This window comes from Fringilla coelebs, assembly GCF_963513975.1.
Source record: "Fringilla coelebs genome assembly, chromosome: 3".
Classification (NCBI taxonomy): Eukaryota; Metazoa; Chordata; class Aves; order Passeriformes; family Fringillidae; genus Fringilla; species Fringilla coelebs.
In genome coordinates, this window is record NC_140030.1 from 112193458 (window position 1) to 112212228 (window position 18771).

The 18771-nt window shown below is 39.3% G+C and overlaps 1 protein-coding gene across 3 annotated transcripts; it reads left to right on the forward strand.

Annotated features, from left to right (window-relative positions):
* Window positions 1-259: 259 nt before the first annotated feature.
* Window positions 260-18380, forward strand: SANBR (SANT and BTB domain regulator of CSR; the record flags this gene model as incomplete). 3 transcript variants are annotated; one of them, XM_084202258.1, is made up of 20 exons in its annotated part: window positions 260-409; window positions 2308-2494; window positions 5637-5730; window positions 6712-6950; window positions 8263-8321; window positions 8960-9120; window positions 9752-9838; window positions 9951-10061; window positions 11751-11874; window positions 12150-12302; window positions 12476-12681; window positions 13041-13140; window positions 13611-13643; window positions 14214-14313; window positions 15268-15362; window positions 15479-15507; window positions 15601-15674; window positions 16311-16399; window positions 16762-16853; window positions 17264-18380. In XM_084202258.1, the coding sequence occupies 20 exons, from the start codon at window positions 260-262 to the stop codon at window positions 17298-17300; spliced, it is 2220 nt and encodes a 739-aa protein (XP_084058384.1). In that variant the 3' UTR covers window positions 17301-18380. The 3 variants fall into 3 exon arrangements, with proteins under 3 accessions (XP_084058384.1, XP_084058386.1, XP_084058385.1); XM_084202260.1 differs by having other exon boundaries at window positions 15271-15362; XM_084202259.1 differs by lacking the exon at window positions 2308-2494 and having other exon boundaries at window positions 275-409; window positions 15476-15507.
* Window positions 18381-18771: the final 391 nt, after the last annotated feature.

An 18771-nucleotide genomic window follows, 5' to 3' on the forward strand; every position in this document is an offset into this window, starting at 1 on the left:
AGAGGCAGCTCAGAAGAAAGGTGGATAATACCTGCTGCTCTTGGCTTGGGTTTGGTGCGCTTTGCACATCTGCTTCTCCCTCAGGGCTTTGAGAATATGAAAATTTTGTCAAAAAAGCCCCAGTACTTGACTTTAATGCAGTGGTAATTTATCCCCAGTAATTTAATGGAGTGCTGCAGGTGCAGTAGATCAAGCTTTAGCAAACCAGGCAGTGAGACATGCTAAAAACTCTTTCTCTTCTAGGCTTAAGTAGCCAAAGATGAGTCGTGGATTCTCAGAAAACAATAACTTCCCCTATGACAACAACCAAATGGTTTTGGATATGATCTTGTGTTCCCTAATTGGTGTTCCTCAGCCTATCAACTGGGACAGTGTGGCAAGGCTGGTTCCAGGATATTCATCCAAAGAAGTGAGTTCACTAATAAAAGAATTTGTATGCTTTAAGCAATGCTTTATGGAGAAGACAACATTTCTTGGGGGGAGGGAGGGAAATAGAAGCTTATGTTTTGGGTTTTTTTGAAGGAATTTGTACCTAACTGAAAATGTTAAATGAGAAGTAGATTGAAAAGAGGTAGGGTGTTTGGTTTTGTCTCTACAGAACCTGAGCAAGGAAATGTGTTCTGCATTGTATTTCATTAGAACTTTCACAGAATAAGAAGGAAAATTACTGTGAAGGAAAAATTACAAAGTGGTATTAAAAAAAGGTAGCTGTGCTACTGCATTCCAAACTCCCTAGCTAAGACTTGGATGGAAGGGGTGCCAGTGCCCACTAACCCTGTGCAGGTTGTAGTGTTCTTACCAGGAAACCTAATAACTCTCTAGGTGTGCTGTTACAACTCTAAACAAGGAGGGCTTGCAGATCTCTCTTGGGTAAGGAGTGCAGTTGCTGCTTTTTTGATCCTACAAGCTGTGGGTTTTTCTTTCTTTGGTTGGAGTACAGTTGGAAGAACCTCTGTATACTTCTCTTTCTGGATTGCTGAATTTCCTGGTGAAATGCTCTTTTTTAATAATAATTTTGACTTTTTCATTTCTGAGAGGGCGTAAGCTAAGAAAAGAAAATGTCTTTTGCCCTTGTGATTCAGCAAAGCTGAAAGAAAACAAGACAGTGGTCTTGACTTTCTTGCAAACCTAATCAAGTGTGTCAGCTCCCATTTATAGCAGTGCTATTGGGCGTTGCTGTAACCTCGTATTTCACACAGAAAAATGAAGGGTTGGGTGTAGAAGCTTCTGTGGAATGTTGCTGCCTTTCAAGTTATTGGCAGAGGCTTGGGGATATCTCTATTGTTCACCTTTCAATGTGCAGACAGCACTGTGCATGTTAAATAAAATAACAATATCAGTGAGCCCTCTCCACATTAATTCATGTGATTGATTAGTACATGTCTGATTACTCTGTTTCTACAGGACCGAATGTCTCAAATATGTCTCTATTTAAGGAGTTCCCATTTAGGACAGGTAGATGAAAGCACAGATATCTCTTTATTTATCTGTTGAACTTATGTGACTGGCATCACGAATTTGATGCCATCCCAAATCTGAGACACTGTGACTATCAGAAGGATCTCCCTGTGTGCCCCTGGCCCAAAGGGGCACTGGCATGACCTGTCTGTTAACTCAACCTTAAATAAATAGATAAACCCATCTGCAAATGGAGCTCCACACCTGTGTCACAGGAGGAGCACCTGTAGAATTAAGTAGATTTATTTGTATGTGCAAGTTACCTCTGTGTAGGACTTTGCTGAACCAAACCTATAATTACGATTGTGTTGGTACAAATTTACAGAACAGGAAGACTTTCTAGTTCATCAGAAACAGGGGATGGGAAGTTTATAGAATTGCAGTGGAAGGCAGCAGTCCCTTTTGTCCAAATTGGAATGGAAATCATAAGGTAAAGGGATAATAAGTGTGAATCATTTTCTATAGCCACGCTTAATAATATTTGACCATATTTATGGTAAAAGAACTAGTTACAAAGTGAGAATTCAAACTCTCCCCATATTTTTCTCTTTTGAAAACTGGGCTTAAAACCTCAGGCTTAAAAACTCATAGGGTTTAAGGAAATTAAAGTTTAAACAGGTTCTGTCTATTTTTTTCCTCTCTCTGTTAGAGTATTTAATTATGGTAGCTATTATTTTACTGTGTTTATATATACTGATACCACTAACAACATAGGCAGCGTTTTTGAGTTTGATGTCAGTAACTGTTCACGTGCAAAAATGTGCAATACAGTATCCATCTCAAATCAAAGTTATTAAAAATGTGCTGAAAGCTACTGCTTCATTGTCCTATCATTTAATCTTGTGACAGTGTGCAAAAAGGTTTGATGAGCTAAAAAGCAGTGGAAGTTCACCTGTTGACAACCAATATAATCCCCTGATGGCTGCTGGTGGGAGTCCTGTGGAAACTTTAGCTACGTACATCAAATCCTCCTTGCTCGATTCCCAGACAGAGTTTCAGGAGCCTGCTATTGGGCAGGATTCCATTACTATAACTGGTATGTCTTTAGTCATTCTGACCTATATTGGCTTTGATAATCAGTGTGTGCATGCTTCTGGCCTGGTGGTTAAGTCCACCCAGGAATGGTAGTCATTCATTCATCTTTGGAGGGTGAAGTATGAATATAATGCATACAACAAGGCACTTGCCATTAGTTTAGTTTAAGAATCAATGTTTGCTTGGGTATTTTTGGGAACTTGTCCTTCCAAGAGGCATAAATCTTTCTGCTGAGTTCTGTTTAGGAATTTTGGTGGTGTGCTGTTAACCCTACAGCCATTTGAAATCATGTTTAGCAGTGTTATTAAAATAACTGGAGAGTATTGTGAAGAAAAGCTGCAGGAAGCTGAGGAGGTGATCCCTTGGGGGCAAACCTTCCTCTCCCAGCTACAGGCCCTGTGTTTGCCACGGATGGGTACAGAGGAGTTGGAGCAAAATGTAGCTAATTTTTGCTTCAAGACAATCTTGAGATGACATAAAATGTGTCTTGGTCAATTATGTGTCCCAGTAATTATTGGGCAGAAGAGGACCAAACCCACTAGTAGTAAATTCAATCAATAGCACAGTTAAATATTGTTAACAATTCCTTTTGTACTACTTCTGTCAGAAGTTGTAATTAAACGTGTGTGTTGTTATTCTCTGATTTTCAGTACAGAGATGTTCCAGTCTCTTTAGAACTTGGTAGACGTATTTGCACGAGAAATTTGCTTCAGTGATGAATAAATAATTTCTGCTTTAAAAATTAAGATGACAGTGAAGCATTTAAATGTGTTCTCTGTTAAAATGTCCTTCACTGCAGCTTTCACTGTCCCCTTTGCAGCAGAAAAACAGCTGTTTGACCTTTGTTCAAAGCGGTTTAACAACTGTAATCAAGGGATGGTACTGGAAAATGTATATGCAGTGTCAAGCCTGGAAGTGCTTCCCATCAGCTTTCAATTATGTGTTCCATGCCTGATGTGGGATGAATGCTGCTGGCACCCACAGGTCCCTGTTTACAGGATTAGCAGCTTCCCAGGAGGCAGTTAACGAGCCAGCTCTGCTTCTAGAACTCCTGAGACAATTAGTGCATGTTTTCTTTCTAACGATGTAATACATGTAATGAGTATTAATGCAGTCAAGTCCACTAATATAATGTTTCCTTTGACAAGATCCTAGCCTGAGATTGTTCTGTTTTCTTTGTGACTTTGGATAAATCATTTGCCCTGTTTGAGTGTAATTTGTTGACATGAAATTAGGGTAATTAATCTTTTTTTCTCACGGGCTTGGGTGAACTCACCTTCTTAGTATTTGTGAGGCACTTCTACATTTCAGAATTGGGGATTTGAGACAATCCTATTTGTAAATGTTTCTTTGTTTAATTATTTGCTTCCTAGTGGATTTATTCACATTATCTTATTGTTAGGATCAAGAATTTTGGGCCTGTTTGCATTTGTTTGTAGTCATGAGTAGCAGGGAGAAAAAGCAAATCAGACCGTACTCATTCTGAGCTGGATTCTGGATTTGGCTGAGTGATAGAAGCTCATTTAATACTTGCTAATTATAAGGCCAACTGCTGGTAAGTCCCTCTGATTGCATCTCATGACAGTAAACAAACACAGAGGTTAGCCTTTTACCTAAAGGGTTTGTTACAAGGTTTCAAAAGTTAATCAATCTGTTAGCTTTGGAAGGGAGGGAAGAAGATACGAAACAATGTGTGGTGAAGTTCGGATGTCCCCATTAATTTGGCTGTGCTGCATTTTCTTGGAAGCATTATTGCCTCAATAAATCACTTCACTGTGTTCACAATGGACTTGTTAATGTATTCGCAGGCAGAACTCCACAGTCCCTTCTTGCAAAACTCACACCTTTGATTCCAGCCCAGGGCTCCCGCCTCACCTGCAGTGAGGATGGCTCTCAGAGAGCCATGGCTGGAGCAGCCCTGCCCAAGGTTTTACTGGGAGTGAATCTGTTGAGTGAATCTTCCCTTCTGCTAATTCTCCTCCCTCCATTAAGGCCTTACTAAGACTTAACTGTGCAAGGCCTTTGGCTGCTCCTTTGGAGAAAGTTTAGTTTCCTCTGCTTCTGGTGCAGTAATTTTGCTTTCCTGAAGGGCAAAACTACTGTGTTCTGAACCATATCATTTTTGCTGTCAGTCTGCTGTAGTTGTTCAGCCATTAGATGAAGAGGAAGAGGTCTCTCTTAATCTTCTTCAGCCTCTTACATTACTCAAGTGGGAGATGATGTTTCTGGAACTCCCAGAAATCTGAGAGAGTGGCATAATCATGGAAAATCACCATCTTAGGGTTTTCAGTGGAAGACAGATACAGTGCCCTTCCATTGTTTAAAAAAGATAATGATCTTTCTGACTTCTAAGCCAGATTATTGAAGTTTCACATTGTAATAATCCATTCACAGCTGGAAACGAAAGTCATTGTTTTAACCCTTGGTCCAGAACTCGGTGGATTTGGTGGCTGAACTCCTGAACCTCATTAGGTTGTTGTGTGCACCTTCCACTGCTTGTGGTACCTTTGTGAAGATGAGCTATTTGAAGTGCACCTGTCCTTTATTCCTGGAACCACCTCAGTGATGTAGCTCTAGGACCAGGCAGATTTCCTGGTCTGCTCTCTTTGGGCATTGTTCGATGTGATCAGCTGCTTTAAGCCACGTGTGTGAGAAATTTGGCAAAAACAAACACATCCTAAGAGCCTTCCGTGCTTCTCTTTGGAGGCTGCTTATTCCCAAAGCTGGTACAGGATGGGTAAGGAGCGGCATTGGTCTCAAGTTCTGTCCTGGCAGGAGCTTTGGTGTGGCTGGGACTTAGGAGCCATGTCCCACAAAGCAGACCAGGAGAGCTAAAGGAGAGGGTCACATTCCCAGAAGGAAGTGCCACAGGCCGTGAGTCTCACGCTCAGTGTTGAGCCAGAAGTGATCTGGGTTTGTAGCCAAGAGTCTGGGCAACCCAGCAGTGGTGCTGCTGTGAGTTCCCATGGGTGGCACTCAGAGCAGGAATCTGGAATGTTTAGTAGCCCTTAGGGAAGCAGATTTGCTGCCAGCTGTGCCCTTGCTCCACCATGACAGCCATACTTGAGTGGCATTCCAAGGTGCTGAAGAGCAAAAGGCCAGGAGTTTTTGTTCTAATGCAGCCTTTTTTCCTTACATTGAAGGAAGGCCCAGTGCAGCCTCCACAAGGAGTTGTTCTTCAGAATCTGAGAAAGGTCCTGCCCATAACAATGGGGAAAGCACTGACGAAACCCAGGGGTAAGAAGAGCTTTGTGTGTTTGTTATCTAGGGGATTGTTGAATTGACAGAAAGATGTCTAAATTGCGGAAATTTATCTACTACCAGAAAGAAAACAACTGGAAAAAGCCTAATGAAATTTGGAAACCTTCCATTGCTGCAGAAATTCAAGGAGTTGGTTTGAGAATATGTTGTGTGTAATAAGATATTTATAAATCTATGTTCCTCTGCGTGATTGATCACTGCTGTGACAGGAATGAGAAACATACCTGGTTTTATAAAGGAATGAAACAAGACTGATGGTCAATTACAATTTGAAGATACTCTTGAACATATATTTGTCCTATGTAAAAGCAGTAAAAGAGCTGTAAATGAAAAATTTTCCCATGAATTCCAGTAGCCATCCAGGTCACTTTTATTCCATCACATATCCCTGTTTTCCACACTATATAATTACACATAGAATAATGTTTGTTTGAAACTTAAGCATCTCTCTGTAGAGACAGCATTTACTGAGTCTAGCTTCAAGCCTTTCTTAAGAAATAGAGACTTTTAATATACAATAAACCAAATCTTAATTTCCACTCATGAAAATTTCTGTTACTGTCCTCGGTGCCTCAGTGACTTAGGCATCCATATCTGGTTATTCTTTGAAGAAAATTAGGAAGGGAGAGCAAACAAGTTCTCCATATAATTCAAGTAGTATCCTATAACAAGCAGGTGACAAAACTGGGGAATGGAGCTAGAAGCTTTCTATTTCTGCTTCCTTAATTAAATCACTCTGATTATCTGTAGATGATATGCCTCAGTCTTCTTCACCTGTCCAACAATAGTTTCTATTAATAGTTAATAACTGCAATTTGTTTTCCCTCTCTTAATAAAACCCTGTTGGTGCCATCAGTGTTGCAATGCATGACCCAGAGCTGGAGATGAGGTCGTTGGGATTTGGTGTCCTCATTGGCTTAGGCTCCTAATTTGCTTTGTGGCTTTTTTCCTTTGGAGGCCCAACATGGTGATCCATGTGTGTGACGAAGCCAAAAACCTCAAAGAAGATTTTGTGTGTCCTAGAGACCTTCTAATTTCAGAGATGAAATACTTTGCTGAGTACCTGTCAGTGGATGCCCAGCGCTGGGAGGAGGTGGATATTTCTGTGCACTGTGACGTTCACATCTTTGACTGGCTGATAAGATATGTCAAAAGGAACTCCAAGGAGTCTGAGGCTAATGAAGTGCCCACTTTAGGTAAAAGCAAATCATTTCTTGTAGGTTCATTATGTTCTGTACTAATTGAAGATGAATGGTTTTGCTGCCGTTCAGCCCCAGTCTGTTTGTGACTGTTGTCAGTGATGCCTCAGGTTTAGCTTTTCTATTTTTCAGGTTCTGTGCTGCTTTAGTGTGTGGGTCTGAGGCTCATATTAGGGGATGGTGAGCTCTCTGCACAGAGCAGGGAGACAAAACAATTCCTGCTCCAGCTGGAGACCGAGGACAAATGATCCAGATCTCAGGCCCAAGAGCACAAACAACATGGGCTGAAGAGAGAAAAACAAGCAGCAGAATGGGACTGCATCCCCTCAAGCTGGAATGGGACAATGAACTCCAATAGGCAAATGGAGCAGAACTGATCAAATGAGAGACCCCGTGCTCAGTCGTGCATTTTGTGACCATTTTGGTTCACCCGGGGTGTAGCCCTGGCTGGGCTCTTGTGCTGCCCAAGGTGCATCCATGGAGGCCTGCTAATAAACCCCTACTTTATTCTTTAGCTCCATCTAATCTCTGCTCTAGGGCAGCCTTCACAAGGCATCATCAGTTGTTAGAAGAGTGTTGGAACAGAGATCCTCTGGTCATTTCAGCAGATGGCTCTGCTTTGCTAGCACTGACAGCTTTGGAGAAACGTGCTGAAAGTTGAAGCAATAAAAAAGCCCTAATATATTGTGGGATGTGATGTTTTTAATTAAGGCTCTTCAGACCTCTTCTGGCCAAGGGCAGAGTGGTAGATTTTAAATGCTGATGATTGGTTTGTTTGTTTCTCCTCTGCTCCCTCTTGGTACAATTGCAATGTTTTCTACAATTTCAATGCAATCCAATACAATGGTAGAAGAGCCTTTGTGGATTTTGAGGCAAGTTTTTAATGTTTTAATAAGCCTTTACTACCACTTTTTAAAATGTAACTTTCTTCTCTTGGTTTGTTTATAACTTGCAACTTGAAGGTTATGTTGAAAAAATCTCAGCTGGGTGTGATGGCTACAGATGGAAGTTAATCTTGTGTAATTGTTTAGTCATTGCATCCCTGTGAAGCCTCCTTTTCCAATTTTAATAAGGTTTCCAATTATAATAATTTTTCCAGGTTATAGTTCTACTCTGGCCCCTGAAATGGTAAACAAAAGTTTATTTCTTAAGATGGTTAAAAGGTTCTGTATAGTAGAAGATGGAATGACAAATTGTTCGCTAAAATAATAGCTAACACAGTTGCTAAATATGAAGAGAGAGGGATGTGATGTGAAATTACAAAAAAAATCCACGTAAAAAACCCCACCTTTGTTCTGTTGCCTTCCAGAACCATCAAATGTCATCTCAATCCTTATTTCTTCTGAGTTTTTGAAGATGGATTCATTAGTAAGTATTAAGAAAGATTGATTTTTTTAGCATGAGGACACAGTTAATTACCAGGTGTCTTAGCAGCTTGTTTGTTGTTCTTTGGCTGTAACATAAACAGGTGCTGCAAGGAGAACATTTTGAGGTTTTTAACACTTCTTCTATTCAGTGCAGTAATCCAATATTTGCAGAATCTCAATGCAATAAAACTTGGAGTGTGTTATTTCCAAATGTGGTAGTGTGATCTAGAGTGCTTGTTTTATATCCTTTTCTTCATGAATGATATACCTGCAATGTAGGATCTGATTTTCCAGCTCTGTCTAAGGAATAGCTGCTGACTTTTTTCAAATGTTTGTCAAAAGTTCTGTCATTGGGGTGGCCTACAGCAAAGCACAGCTGTTGCAGTTGAGATCCATGTGTTTTGTGGTTCTCTTTCAACAAGAAAGTGGAAGGTTACTGAAATTTTTGGAGGAGAACATAAACTAAGTCATGTTATTCAGCATCAGCTTTAGGCCAATCTGAGGCTTGTTTTTTATTTTTAAGTCAAACTGAAATAGTTTTCCAAAACACCACACTTAAAATAAAAATCTTGAAGCAATTAGTATTGGGGGGGGGGGTTGTATAGAATTCCTTAACATTGATATTTCTATTTTTCTTAGGTAGAGAAGTGTATTCATTATTGCCACAAAAATATGAATGCTATTGTAGCCACGCCATGTAACATGAACTGTATCAACGCTAATCTTGTTACACACATTGCTGATCTCTTCAGGCACAATGAGGTGGAAGAGCTGAAGGACAAAAGAGACAAATTTAAGAGGTAACTTTTTTGCCCTGTAATAAGTTTCTGAAGTGCTGTTGAGCTTTGAGATCATGTTAATAACTGCTAAGACTGTGCAGTTTGAAATTATATATTCTATATATTCTCATGGAATGTATTTTTAATGCAGAGTATAATGGTGTGACTCCAGAACTTTATAGAAAAATTATGAGCAGAAGGAAGGAGCTTTTATAGGAAATGAGCAAAAGGAAAGGCCACACTAGGAGTGTGGCATGGGAGAATTATTCATGAATTCTCACATGGGAGCAAGGATTAGGGGGAGAAACCTTTTATGGGATGACATGCTCCTAATTGGTAGAGAATGGTTTGGCTTCAGCATCCTGTGAACTTGGATATTTGGACTTAGAATTCAGGGTGGCTGGGAGGCTGAATAGTTGTGCTGGAATGTTCTTTCATTCAGGATCCCAGCTTAGTATCAAGATAAGGGCCAATTATTGGAGGGCAGACTGACAGACAAGCAGATGAACAGGATAATTTAAAGGAAAATTACATTAAAAGCTAGATTCTGTGAGTGACTTTGCTTATCAGAATGTGAATGTTAATCTCACTATACATAAAGCAATTTTCAGGTTTTTTTCTAATGGGTGAGCTGTGTTGCTGTCATTAATAGTAAACTTTTCTGCAAGAAGATTGAGAGACTGTTTGATCCTGAGTATGTAAATCCAGATTCTAGAGGAAATGCAGCAACTTTATACAGGTATGGCATTTTTATATGGCTGCTTCGGTAGCAAGGACAGTCCCTGTGTTTAGAAGCCCTGCTCTTACTCCAGCTTTCTTTCCTTCTTTCTCTCTCTTTTTTTTTAATCTAGGTGTTGTTTATGTAAAAAGTTGCTAACCAAAGAAACTGAAAGGAGAATTCCTTGTGTACCAGGAAAAATCAACATAGACCAACATGGGAATATTGTCTATGTTCATATAAGGTAGTGAATATGTACATACATAAAATGTTTCTTGAACTCTGATTTTGGGTGATTTTAGAAGTACTACATACTCAGATACATTACAAAATTAAGTCACAGATATGTGAAGAGTGTATGAAGTATCTCAACTTCTTGTGTTACCTAGCTTTAAAAATAAAACAGGGGAGTGTGATTATGATGATGTGCTGCTGAATGGAAATGGGGAAACTGCAGCCATGATTACTGGGAGGGCTATTTTTGGGCTGCACTGCTTTAAATAGAAAATACTCAGCTAATTCTTTCATCAGATGGTTTTAAGATGCATGCAGTTGATGGTGACAGATTGAATGAAATGCTGCATTTCTGCAAGGTTTTTTAGTGAAGGATAGACCCCACTATGCCTGCAAACAAAGGCTAAAGGGTACTTTCTAATCTGAGTTTATACTGTCAAATCAAATGCTCAACCTGCTTAAAGGTTGCCATGAATAAACTTTGCCAGTTGTTTTTCTGTTCCTGAAGTATTTGTCAGAGGAGCTTGCAGGATGTGTTCTGTATGCAAGCCTGATTCATTTGGCACAAATGTTTAATTGAATTCTGTCTGTCTGATCCATGGCTGTGAACAGCTGGATTCTCCTGTCAATGAAGATCATCCAAGATCAGCTGCAGTTCCCTCCCTCCCCACATGCCCATTTTAAGGGGGATGGTGGGAGATTAATGACAGGAGACCTTTTTCATCAGATCCCTTTTGTTCAGAGCAGCCTAGACAGTTCCATATAGCTCCCACCAGTTATTCCAAGGTGTGGAGTTAAGTTGTGCCTGGAATCTACATGGAACCAAATCTTGTGCCCCTGTCCTGACCTATTTAAGATCCTTGGTGATTAGTCACATAAAATTCATTAATTGTATTGCTTCACTTAAGCTGAGTGTATGTGGCTGCTCTGCAATTCCCAGCAGATAAATGTGCAGGGCTTTAAAGTTACTCAGAGCATTATCTAGATTCTAATTATTTGCCTTGTGCTACTTGTGATGCTTTGCTACACAGAATATGTTTACTGAGAAGAGATGCTGGCCACTAATGAATTCAGGCTCAGGAGCTAATGCAGTTCTATCTTCAATGATTTAAAAACAGGTTTCTATTGGTCCTATAGTGATGCCTAGAGCTGACTTCCAACTGGATGTGCTGCTTGCTTAGCCTAGGCTAGGCACACATTTAACAAAAATGGTTCAGGCCAGGGCCTAAAATTGGGAGGAAATTTTATCTGCTCTTTCTGAAGATAACATACCCCACTGCAAGTTGCACATTCTCTTTTGAATTCTGAAGAGGTGTGTCTAATTTGATCACAAGGAAGGAACAAAGTCCTGTATTTTTAATACTAAAACTGCCAGGTGTGTACCTTCATCAAAAGGGCATGAGCTTGTGTTTTCAAACAATTCAATTTCTTAGCTATTGTTGTGTTGCAGATAGATGTTTATCTTAGCTTGTAAATTTGCAGTATATGGATCTTGAGATGAATCAAGCTGTAACTCTTTGCTATGAGTGAGTTTAGGATGTTCTGAAAGAATAAAGTCTCCTCTGTCATGCTCTGAATTTAGTATTGTCTGACATTGTAGCCTGGCTTTTCACCAGTGTGTTTTCTGCTCTTTCTCCACCTTGTGATCCTGGTGGCAGGATTGAAACAGAGTCAAGACTCTGATGTTCTGCTTTTTCAGAGACAAAACCTGGGAAGTGCATGAGTATTTAATTGGCCTTCACGAGGAACTGAAGTCCTGGCGGGATGTTTACTGGCGCCTTTGGGGGACGGTCAACTGGTTGACCTGCTCAAGATGTAACCAGGTTAGGTAATTTCCCTTTGGCCTGTGCTAGCCAGGTTAGGTAATTTCCCTTTGGCCTGTGCTAGCCAGGTTAGGTAATTTCCCTTTGGCCTGTGGTAACCAGGTTAGGTAGTTTCACTTTGGTTTGTGGTGGGTGACTTTTGAGGGGTGAAGCAGGGATTAAAGCTGTTTGGATAATATTTGGTAATAAAGCTAGGTACACACTCTTTACAGTGCACAATTTTTACTTCCATAGGTCATCTCACCTCTCTCTCTCTTGTCTTTCTGCTGATGTAGTCTTTCCTGTGCACTGAATTCTCCCACTGCCAGTACCATTCGCAGCCAGTTCTTTATCCAGGTGTAGCAAGTGCTCTGGGCTCCACTGGCACAGGAGTGTATCCCTGCTGTAACCAGAAAGTTCTTCGGTTTGACCCCACAACCCTCCCAAAGGTACTTCAGCTCTCCTTTACCCATGGTGGGGTGGGCAACAGTGTGTTAGGAAAATAGATCTTTTTCCAAAATAAGGATTGTAATTCAGAAGTTGAACTTTTGTTGTTATACTGAGTGGAATCAGTTCTTCCCATTAACTCCAATATTTGATCTTCTGCCTCTGTGTATTGCAGGGCTGCAAAGTGAGGGATCATATGGTGGAGTTACCTCCAGAAAGCAAAGATGGGGATGCTCTGCCATCTCAAAGTGAAGAGGGGGGTGCTCTGCCATCTCAAAGTGAAGAGGGGGATGCTCTGCCATCTCAAACTGCTCAGATCTTGAATGACCTGCTGCAGCACAGAGATGTTATAGTTGTTCCTTTCACTAAGGATGAGAATAGGTAAGAACATTGTATTGTGTTACTGAAATAACTTAGCTCTCAACAGTGAACACGTGTGCTTGCTTTATTGGAGTTCTCTCCCATTTCAGAATGAGTCATAGGTCTTTCTAAGGGTAACTTATTTTTGATTGTTTACTTGGAAATTGAAGAGCAACTTTCACTTTTCAAGCAGGCTTTTAGTCACTCAACCTCCATAAGTGTTCACTGCTATCTTTATATTTTAATGTATTGCTGTCAAGATGCAATGTGTCTGACTCAGAGATCTGTCTGCTCTCTTGATACATGTCCAGTCAATTAAGACTGATTCTGAAGTAGTGGAATAGAAATATTTAATTTTGGTTTATGTATTTCTCTCAAAGTGATTCTGGTATTGGGCTTGGTGATGACAAAGGCCTTGAATGTGATGTGCTTGTAGAACCAAATACACCGTGGGGCCCCAAAACTGGAGAGATCAATGCTGTGAGTGCTGATGCTTTTCCTTCTTTTTTTCTAATAATGAGGATTCTTTGAAGAAGCTCTTGAACAACTTTTAATAAAAATAAACCCCATACAATGTTGGAGTAAGGCATAGGTGCAAAATACTTGTTTGGTGAAAAGGCAAAACTTTTCCCATGTCTGCTGGAAATATTTCAGTGCATAACTTCCCTGATTTTTGATCAAAAAATCAGCTGTAAATATTTTTAATACTAAGCTTATTTTCACTAAAACATGAATTGACTGCATTTAATTGGTCAGTGGTTTTCAACCTACTTGGGTTTGATCATTGCAACAAAATTTGAAGTTCAAGATGGGAGGAGGCCTGGGAGCTACGAGTGTAGAATGCTGTACTGTAACATACCACTCCTATTTTTAGAATTCCTCTCACTTTTTAATTTTAATTATTATTAGTTCTTAAACTTATATGCCTTTTTTTCTCTTTGTGACTACAGTTTTTGTCTCTGAAGAACTGGACTTTGCAGCTGGTTAGTAAAATATTTTACTAATTTAAAAAATTTGATCTTCTGTACTAGCAAAGAACTAGCTCTGATTTTTGACTTATTTCTTAATAAATGAGACAAAAAATGCATTTTTTTTGCTTTAATTTGGAGGTTACCGTATAGCAACAGTTTGTACAAGACAGTATGGTAAGTGTGAATTGGCATTAATAGAAATGAGAAATTCCTTTCTATGTTTTTCTGAATGGCAGCAAGCCACACTAGCACTGCATATCAGTTATTAGGAGTTTTTTAGGCTGGCAGAAACATAAATCAAAATCCAAGGTTTTGAGTATCTGTCTCTCTTGGCTGGTCTGAGGTGCTTCAGGTCTTCATTGTTAAGCTTCATAATTTCTCATTATCACTTATTTAGAAAAATGTTTATATTCAAACAATGTAAATATCACATTACTGAACATTTCCATAATTCTGTGCTGATTCACTCTTTGGTCACTGAGATAGGGAATGGATGTCAGCACCTGCAAGACAGGTTTAATATATGATTTAGTAGAAACCCAGCCTCACTTTTAATCTCTGGCTTCTCCTGGTGTTGGTTAGAAGCAGCAATCACTGCTGTCTGAAGAGGAGGAGTACACCACAGGCTCAGAGGTCACTGAGGATGAAGTGGGGGATGAAGAAGAAGTGTGCAAGAAACCAGGTACATCAAGTCTTTACAGTCCTCCTCTCTGGAGTTATCAAATAGGGATTTGAGGCAGCAGAAGTCCTCTGTAAGCAGATTTTGAATATTAGGTGTTTCAAAAATAAAACCCAAAGTTACTTGAATTTTGTCCCAGGTTTTCCTGTGGTTAGATACACATCACCCCACTGCTCAGTGCCATCAAAAATCCCTGGCAAACAAGAAAAGCTGCAGCTATTCATTTCTGAAAAGCCCCTGGAATTATCAAGCACTTATTTTGCAGGAAACTCTCAAATTAATGAGATTTCATGTAATAAATGTTGGAAGAAAAGGCAGCAATTACATGACTGCTTTTACATGCAAAAAAAAATTTGCAGATTTGTCTCTTGATGATATAGAGGAATGACTGGTTAATGTAGCTGAAATTGTGTCTGAATTGAAGCTAAGCTGTATATGATCTAAAAATATTTGTATTCATTTTTGAATGTGTTAATGGGTTTAAGAACATGTAAAGCCAAAAAGCAACTTCTCCTTTTCACCCTACTAATGATTCATTGGAAGAGAGGCTTCCAATGATTTCTTTGTTCTTTTTGTCATTACTCATGGGCAATCAGAATTGTACCAGTTAAAAAAAAAATTTGATAGAAAATTTTTGTAATTTAAATTAAACTTGCTTGATCTGATATTGCTCAGAATTTAGTCATTGAATCAATATGGTCAAAAGTGTAGCTTGTATGTGCATTAATTTTTAAATGTAAAAAATCTATGCTGTTCTGTGCAGTCACTCTGCATTTTAAATGCATACTTGAGTTTCTGTATATTTCTCATAGAAAAGCATTTGAGTACTGTGTGTTACCATGCCTGCAACACTAATAGAAAGAAAAGAGCCTATTGCTTTACACTGTTTGTAAAGAAATAGAGGGGAAAAATACATTCCAAACATCTGAGGGTATGAATAGATGTTTCTTCCATTAGCAGGGAGAAAGGAGAAATTAAAGAAATCCTACAGGCACCCAAAGAAAGCAGTTTCTTCACCTAGTGTTCAGAAAAGGGAGAAGCCATCTGATAAGGTAAAATCACAGCTGTGAATCCAGGCTCTCTGGCTGGCTTAAATAGTGAGGAATTTTCTGTAAGTTTTGGAGTTGACCTTAGACAGCCACATTAAATCTGTCTTTTTCTCCAGCAGTCAAGTTCCCGAGATGCTTCTCCTTTCATGTAAGTCATTTTCAGAGCCCTTGAGAGCACATTTTAGTATCTCCCTCTTTTAGGCTGTTCCTGATACAGGATGTGTGCTCCTTTCTCTTGCAGTGTGAGCATGCAGCAGAACAAATGGGATGCCTCCAGGTCCCTGAGATACAACCAAGATGCTCAAAGAGAAGATGGTCTGTTCCTGCCTGGTTTAGCTTTCAGAAAGTTAACATTATGCAAAGGAGATGATCCAGCTAATTTTCTTAAAATTCAGTTAGTTACATCCCTGTAGGGTGAATTTAATCTCAGATCCAGCAGTGGGATTTGGGGTGTTTGTGTGATTTATGTGCTTTATTTGGAATGTCAGCACAGAACCTACAGAGATTATAGTTGGGTCATCTCATGATTATAAAAGTATGCAGATATTTTTTCCTGCAGCCCTGTGGCATTTGTTGTCTGTGCAGATAAACAGAGAAACATCCACTTCCATCTCTTTCCCAGTCTCTGTGGCTAAAAATATTCAGAATTGGATTAATTTATTCTGCCTTTTTTAATCTCTCCTGAAACTCTTGTGCAATTTTGCTGTTTTAAAAAATTCTGCCTCAAGACCATTTCCTGAGATTTTGATCTCAGTGTAGAGCCTCAGGCTGATTCTGGTATCTGCCAAGGCTGCTGATGCTACATCAGGATTTAGGAGCTTGGCTGTTCAAGATTTTTATATGAACTAAAAAAAGTTACTAATCCATATCACTAAAATCTGTGTCTAATCCTCCTTGTGTTTGGTAGCAATGAAAACCTTTGTTCTAAATCTCCTTTCTTACCTCTGACAGATCAGAGAAGAATGTCTGAGATCACAGGGCACTTAATAAAAATGAGACTGGGAGACCTTGATCGAGTCAAGTCCAAAGACAGCAAAGAAGTAAGATTTGTCCTGGCAAAATGTAATGTTTGCAGAGTTGAAGTGAGCCTTGGTTAACAAAAATATTAAACACAAATGAAAATAATATCTATTCAATACTTAAGCTACAGAATTAATTTTATCAATCTTCATTTTGTTCCAGGCGTGATTTTTTGAGGATTGGAGTTTAAAATAATATTTGAAGTTCACTGCTTTTAAAAAGTTCTCATGGAAAGTAGAATGGGTTTAAAGAAATCAGAACTGGGTTGTGATAATGGACAAAAGTATGCCATAGATTGTGCTGAATATTAGTGAGTTTTATGGAAAGTCACTGATTACATTGAAATCATGTCAAAACTTTATTTTTTTTTTCTGGATTCCAGTATGCAGGAGGCATTTATTCTAGACTTGAAGCTCAAATAAAAGCCTCAGCACAGGTCAGTGCCCGACAAAGCAATGCTGAGAAGAATCCCAGGTAAGATTTTAAAATAAAGGCAAGAAAAACTCCTGGATATTGGGAGCGTGGCGTGCTGGGTTTTAAAGCAATATTTTAAAGAAAAACTGGCCTCATTTCACATACTTCTTATGGATCAGCTTCCACCAGGTTAAGCCATATGAGGTGCAAAAGCTTCCCTTGGTCTCCAGGAAGAGCTGGGAGAATGAAAGTCTTGGAGCCATGCTGGGGGGAGGTTCCCTGCAGCTCAGCATCATTTTCTTTTTGTGGAACTAGAGAAAATTGGAAAAGTGTTAGGCAAGGTTTTTAGCCTGTTCTTTGTCCACCTCGTAGAACTAAACCAAAATACCCCCAGACATCAAAAACCTGCATTATTAATAAAAACCCTGCATTCATGATGTAAATATGTTTCTCATGTGTTTTTAACCCAGGTCAAAACCCCGTTTTGGCCAAGGCCGTCCAACATAAGGAGTTGTGGACACGCTTTAGCCAGAACTCATTACTGCTTCCTGAAGCTCCGCTGCACTCTGACATATGGACAATGCACATCTCTGAAAGCTTTCCAGTGACTTATTTATTACTTTAAGCCTTGTAAATTATTTTGTGCTATAAATGAATGCAAACCCATTAAGGTCTGTACTTATTTTAATTGTAAATATACTATTTGTTAAAGTTAAATTTAATTGCTTTTTTTAGGCTATTGCGTTAAGTTGCATAGAAAATATTTTATAAATCTACAAAATTAACTTATCAGACTAGCTTTATTTATGGGGGAAGATACAAATATGCCTTTTGGTATGCTAGAAATACTGAAAAGGAAAAAGCAAGACTACTGAATTCTGAATGCAGTCAGCAGCATTAACCCAAGTCTCCTTGTGTATTTATATTGTGTTGTATTTGATGGTACATTTTAGGTCAGTCTTCTGGGGATTTGCATTTAAAGTCCATGACAATACCTGTGACTTAGACTAGTTTAAGCAAAATTTTCATGCAGTTCTGAGGCTTCCTTGTGTTCATCACACAACTCCCACTCCTCTGAAGGTGGGTAGCAGGTAGGGACTAGACCTCCAAAGATGCTCTCAGTGCAGTGATGGTGCAGCATTGCATCTGCATGTGGACCACTTGCTTTTCTTGTATATGAAATCTGTACCCATCCCCATTCCTGACCCCTGCTGCACAGGACAGTGCTTTGTTCCCTTCTAAAAGCCAAACCTTGTGATGCAAAGCAGTTCTCTCTCTAACTGATGCTGTGCCACTAAATATCTGAGTAGATCTGTTATTAATTCTGCATTTTGCAACAGAGATGTATCATTACAAAGGCTTGTGCACATAGATCTTTTGGGTCTAGTTACTCCCTGAAGCCTGCCTGATTAACACTGTTTAGAAGTCAGATGCACTTTCAAGTTCTGTATGTGGAGCAATAGAACACAAATCCAGGGCTACCAAAATGAAATAACTTGCCTAGAAAATATGTTGCATATTAGCAGAGAAAATGCAATAATAACAATAATAATGGCTGAATTCAAGGAAACATGTTCTGACTTTTTGAAACAGGTAGAGAGCTCAGGGAAAGCTTATTCCAACTCCTGGCTGTACAATAAATTGTGAGTTTGGAATTAAGTCAGCAAGTTCCTGGGTGGGAGGGTGGGGTGGGGTAAGGAGAGGGACATTTGTTTAAATGCTCTTCTCTCCATTTGAGCTTTTTTGTTTGTCTTGTTTCTTGATGGTTTTCGGTAGGTGTTAGAAGGCTAGGGTAGCAATACTTGAAAATACTGCTGTCAGGGTGGAAGATTTTTATTGAAATAATTAAAAATCAGTGTTACTTGTGTATTTTGTCTAATGCTGTAGAAAATTTGGAGCCCAGTGAAAACCAACAAGCAAAATTGGATTTCAGTGGTTTTGATTTCGGGCAGGAGCTGTAACTTTGCAGGAGTGCTTT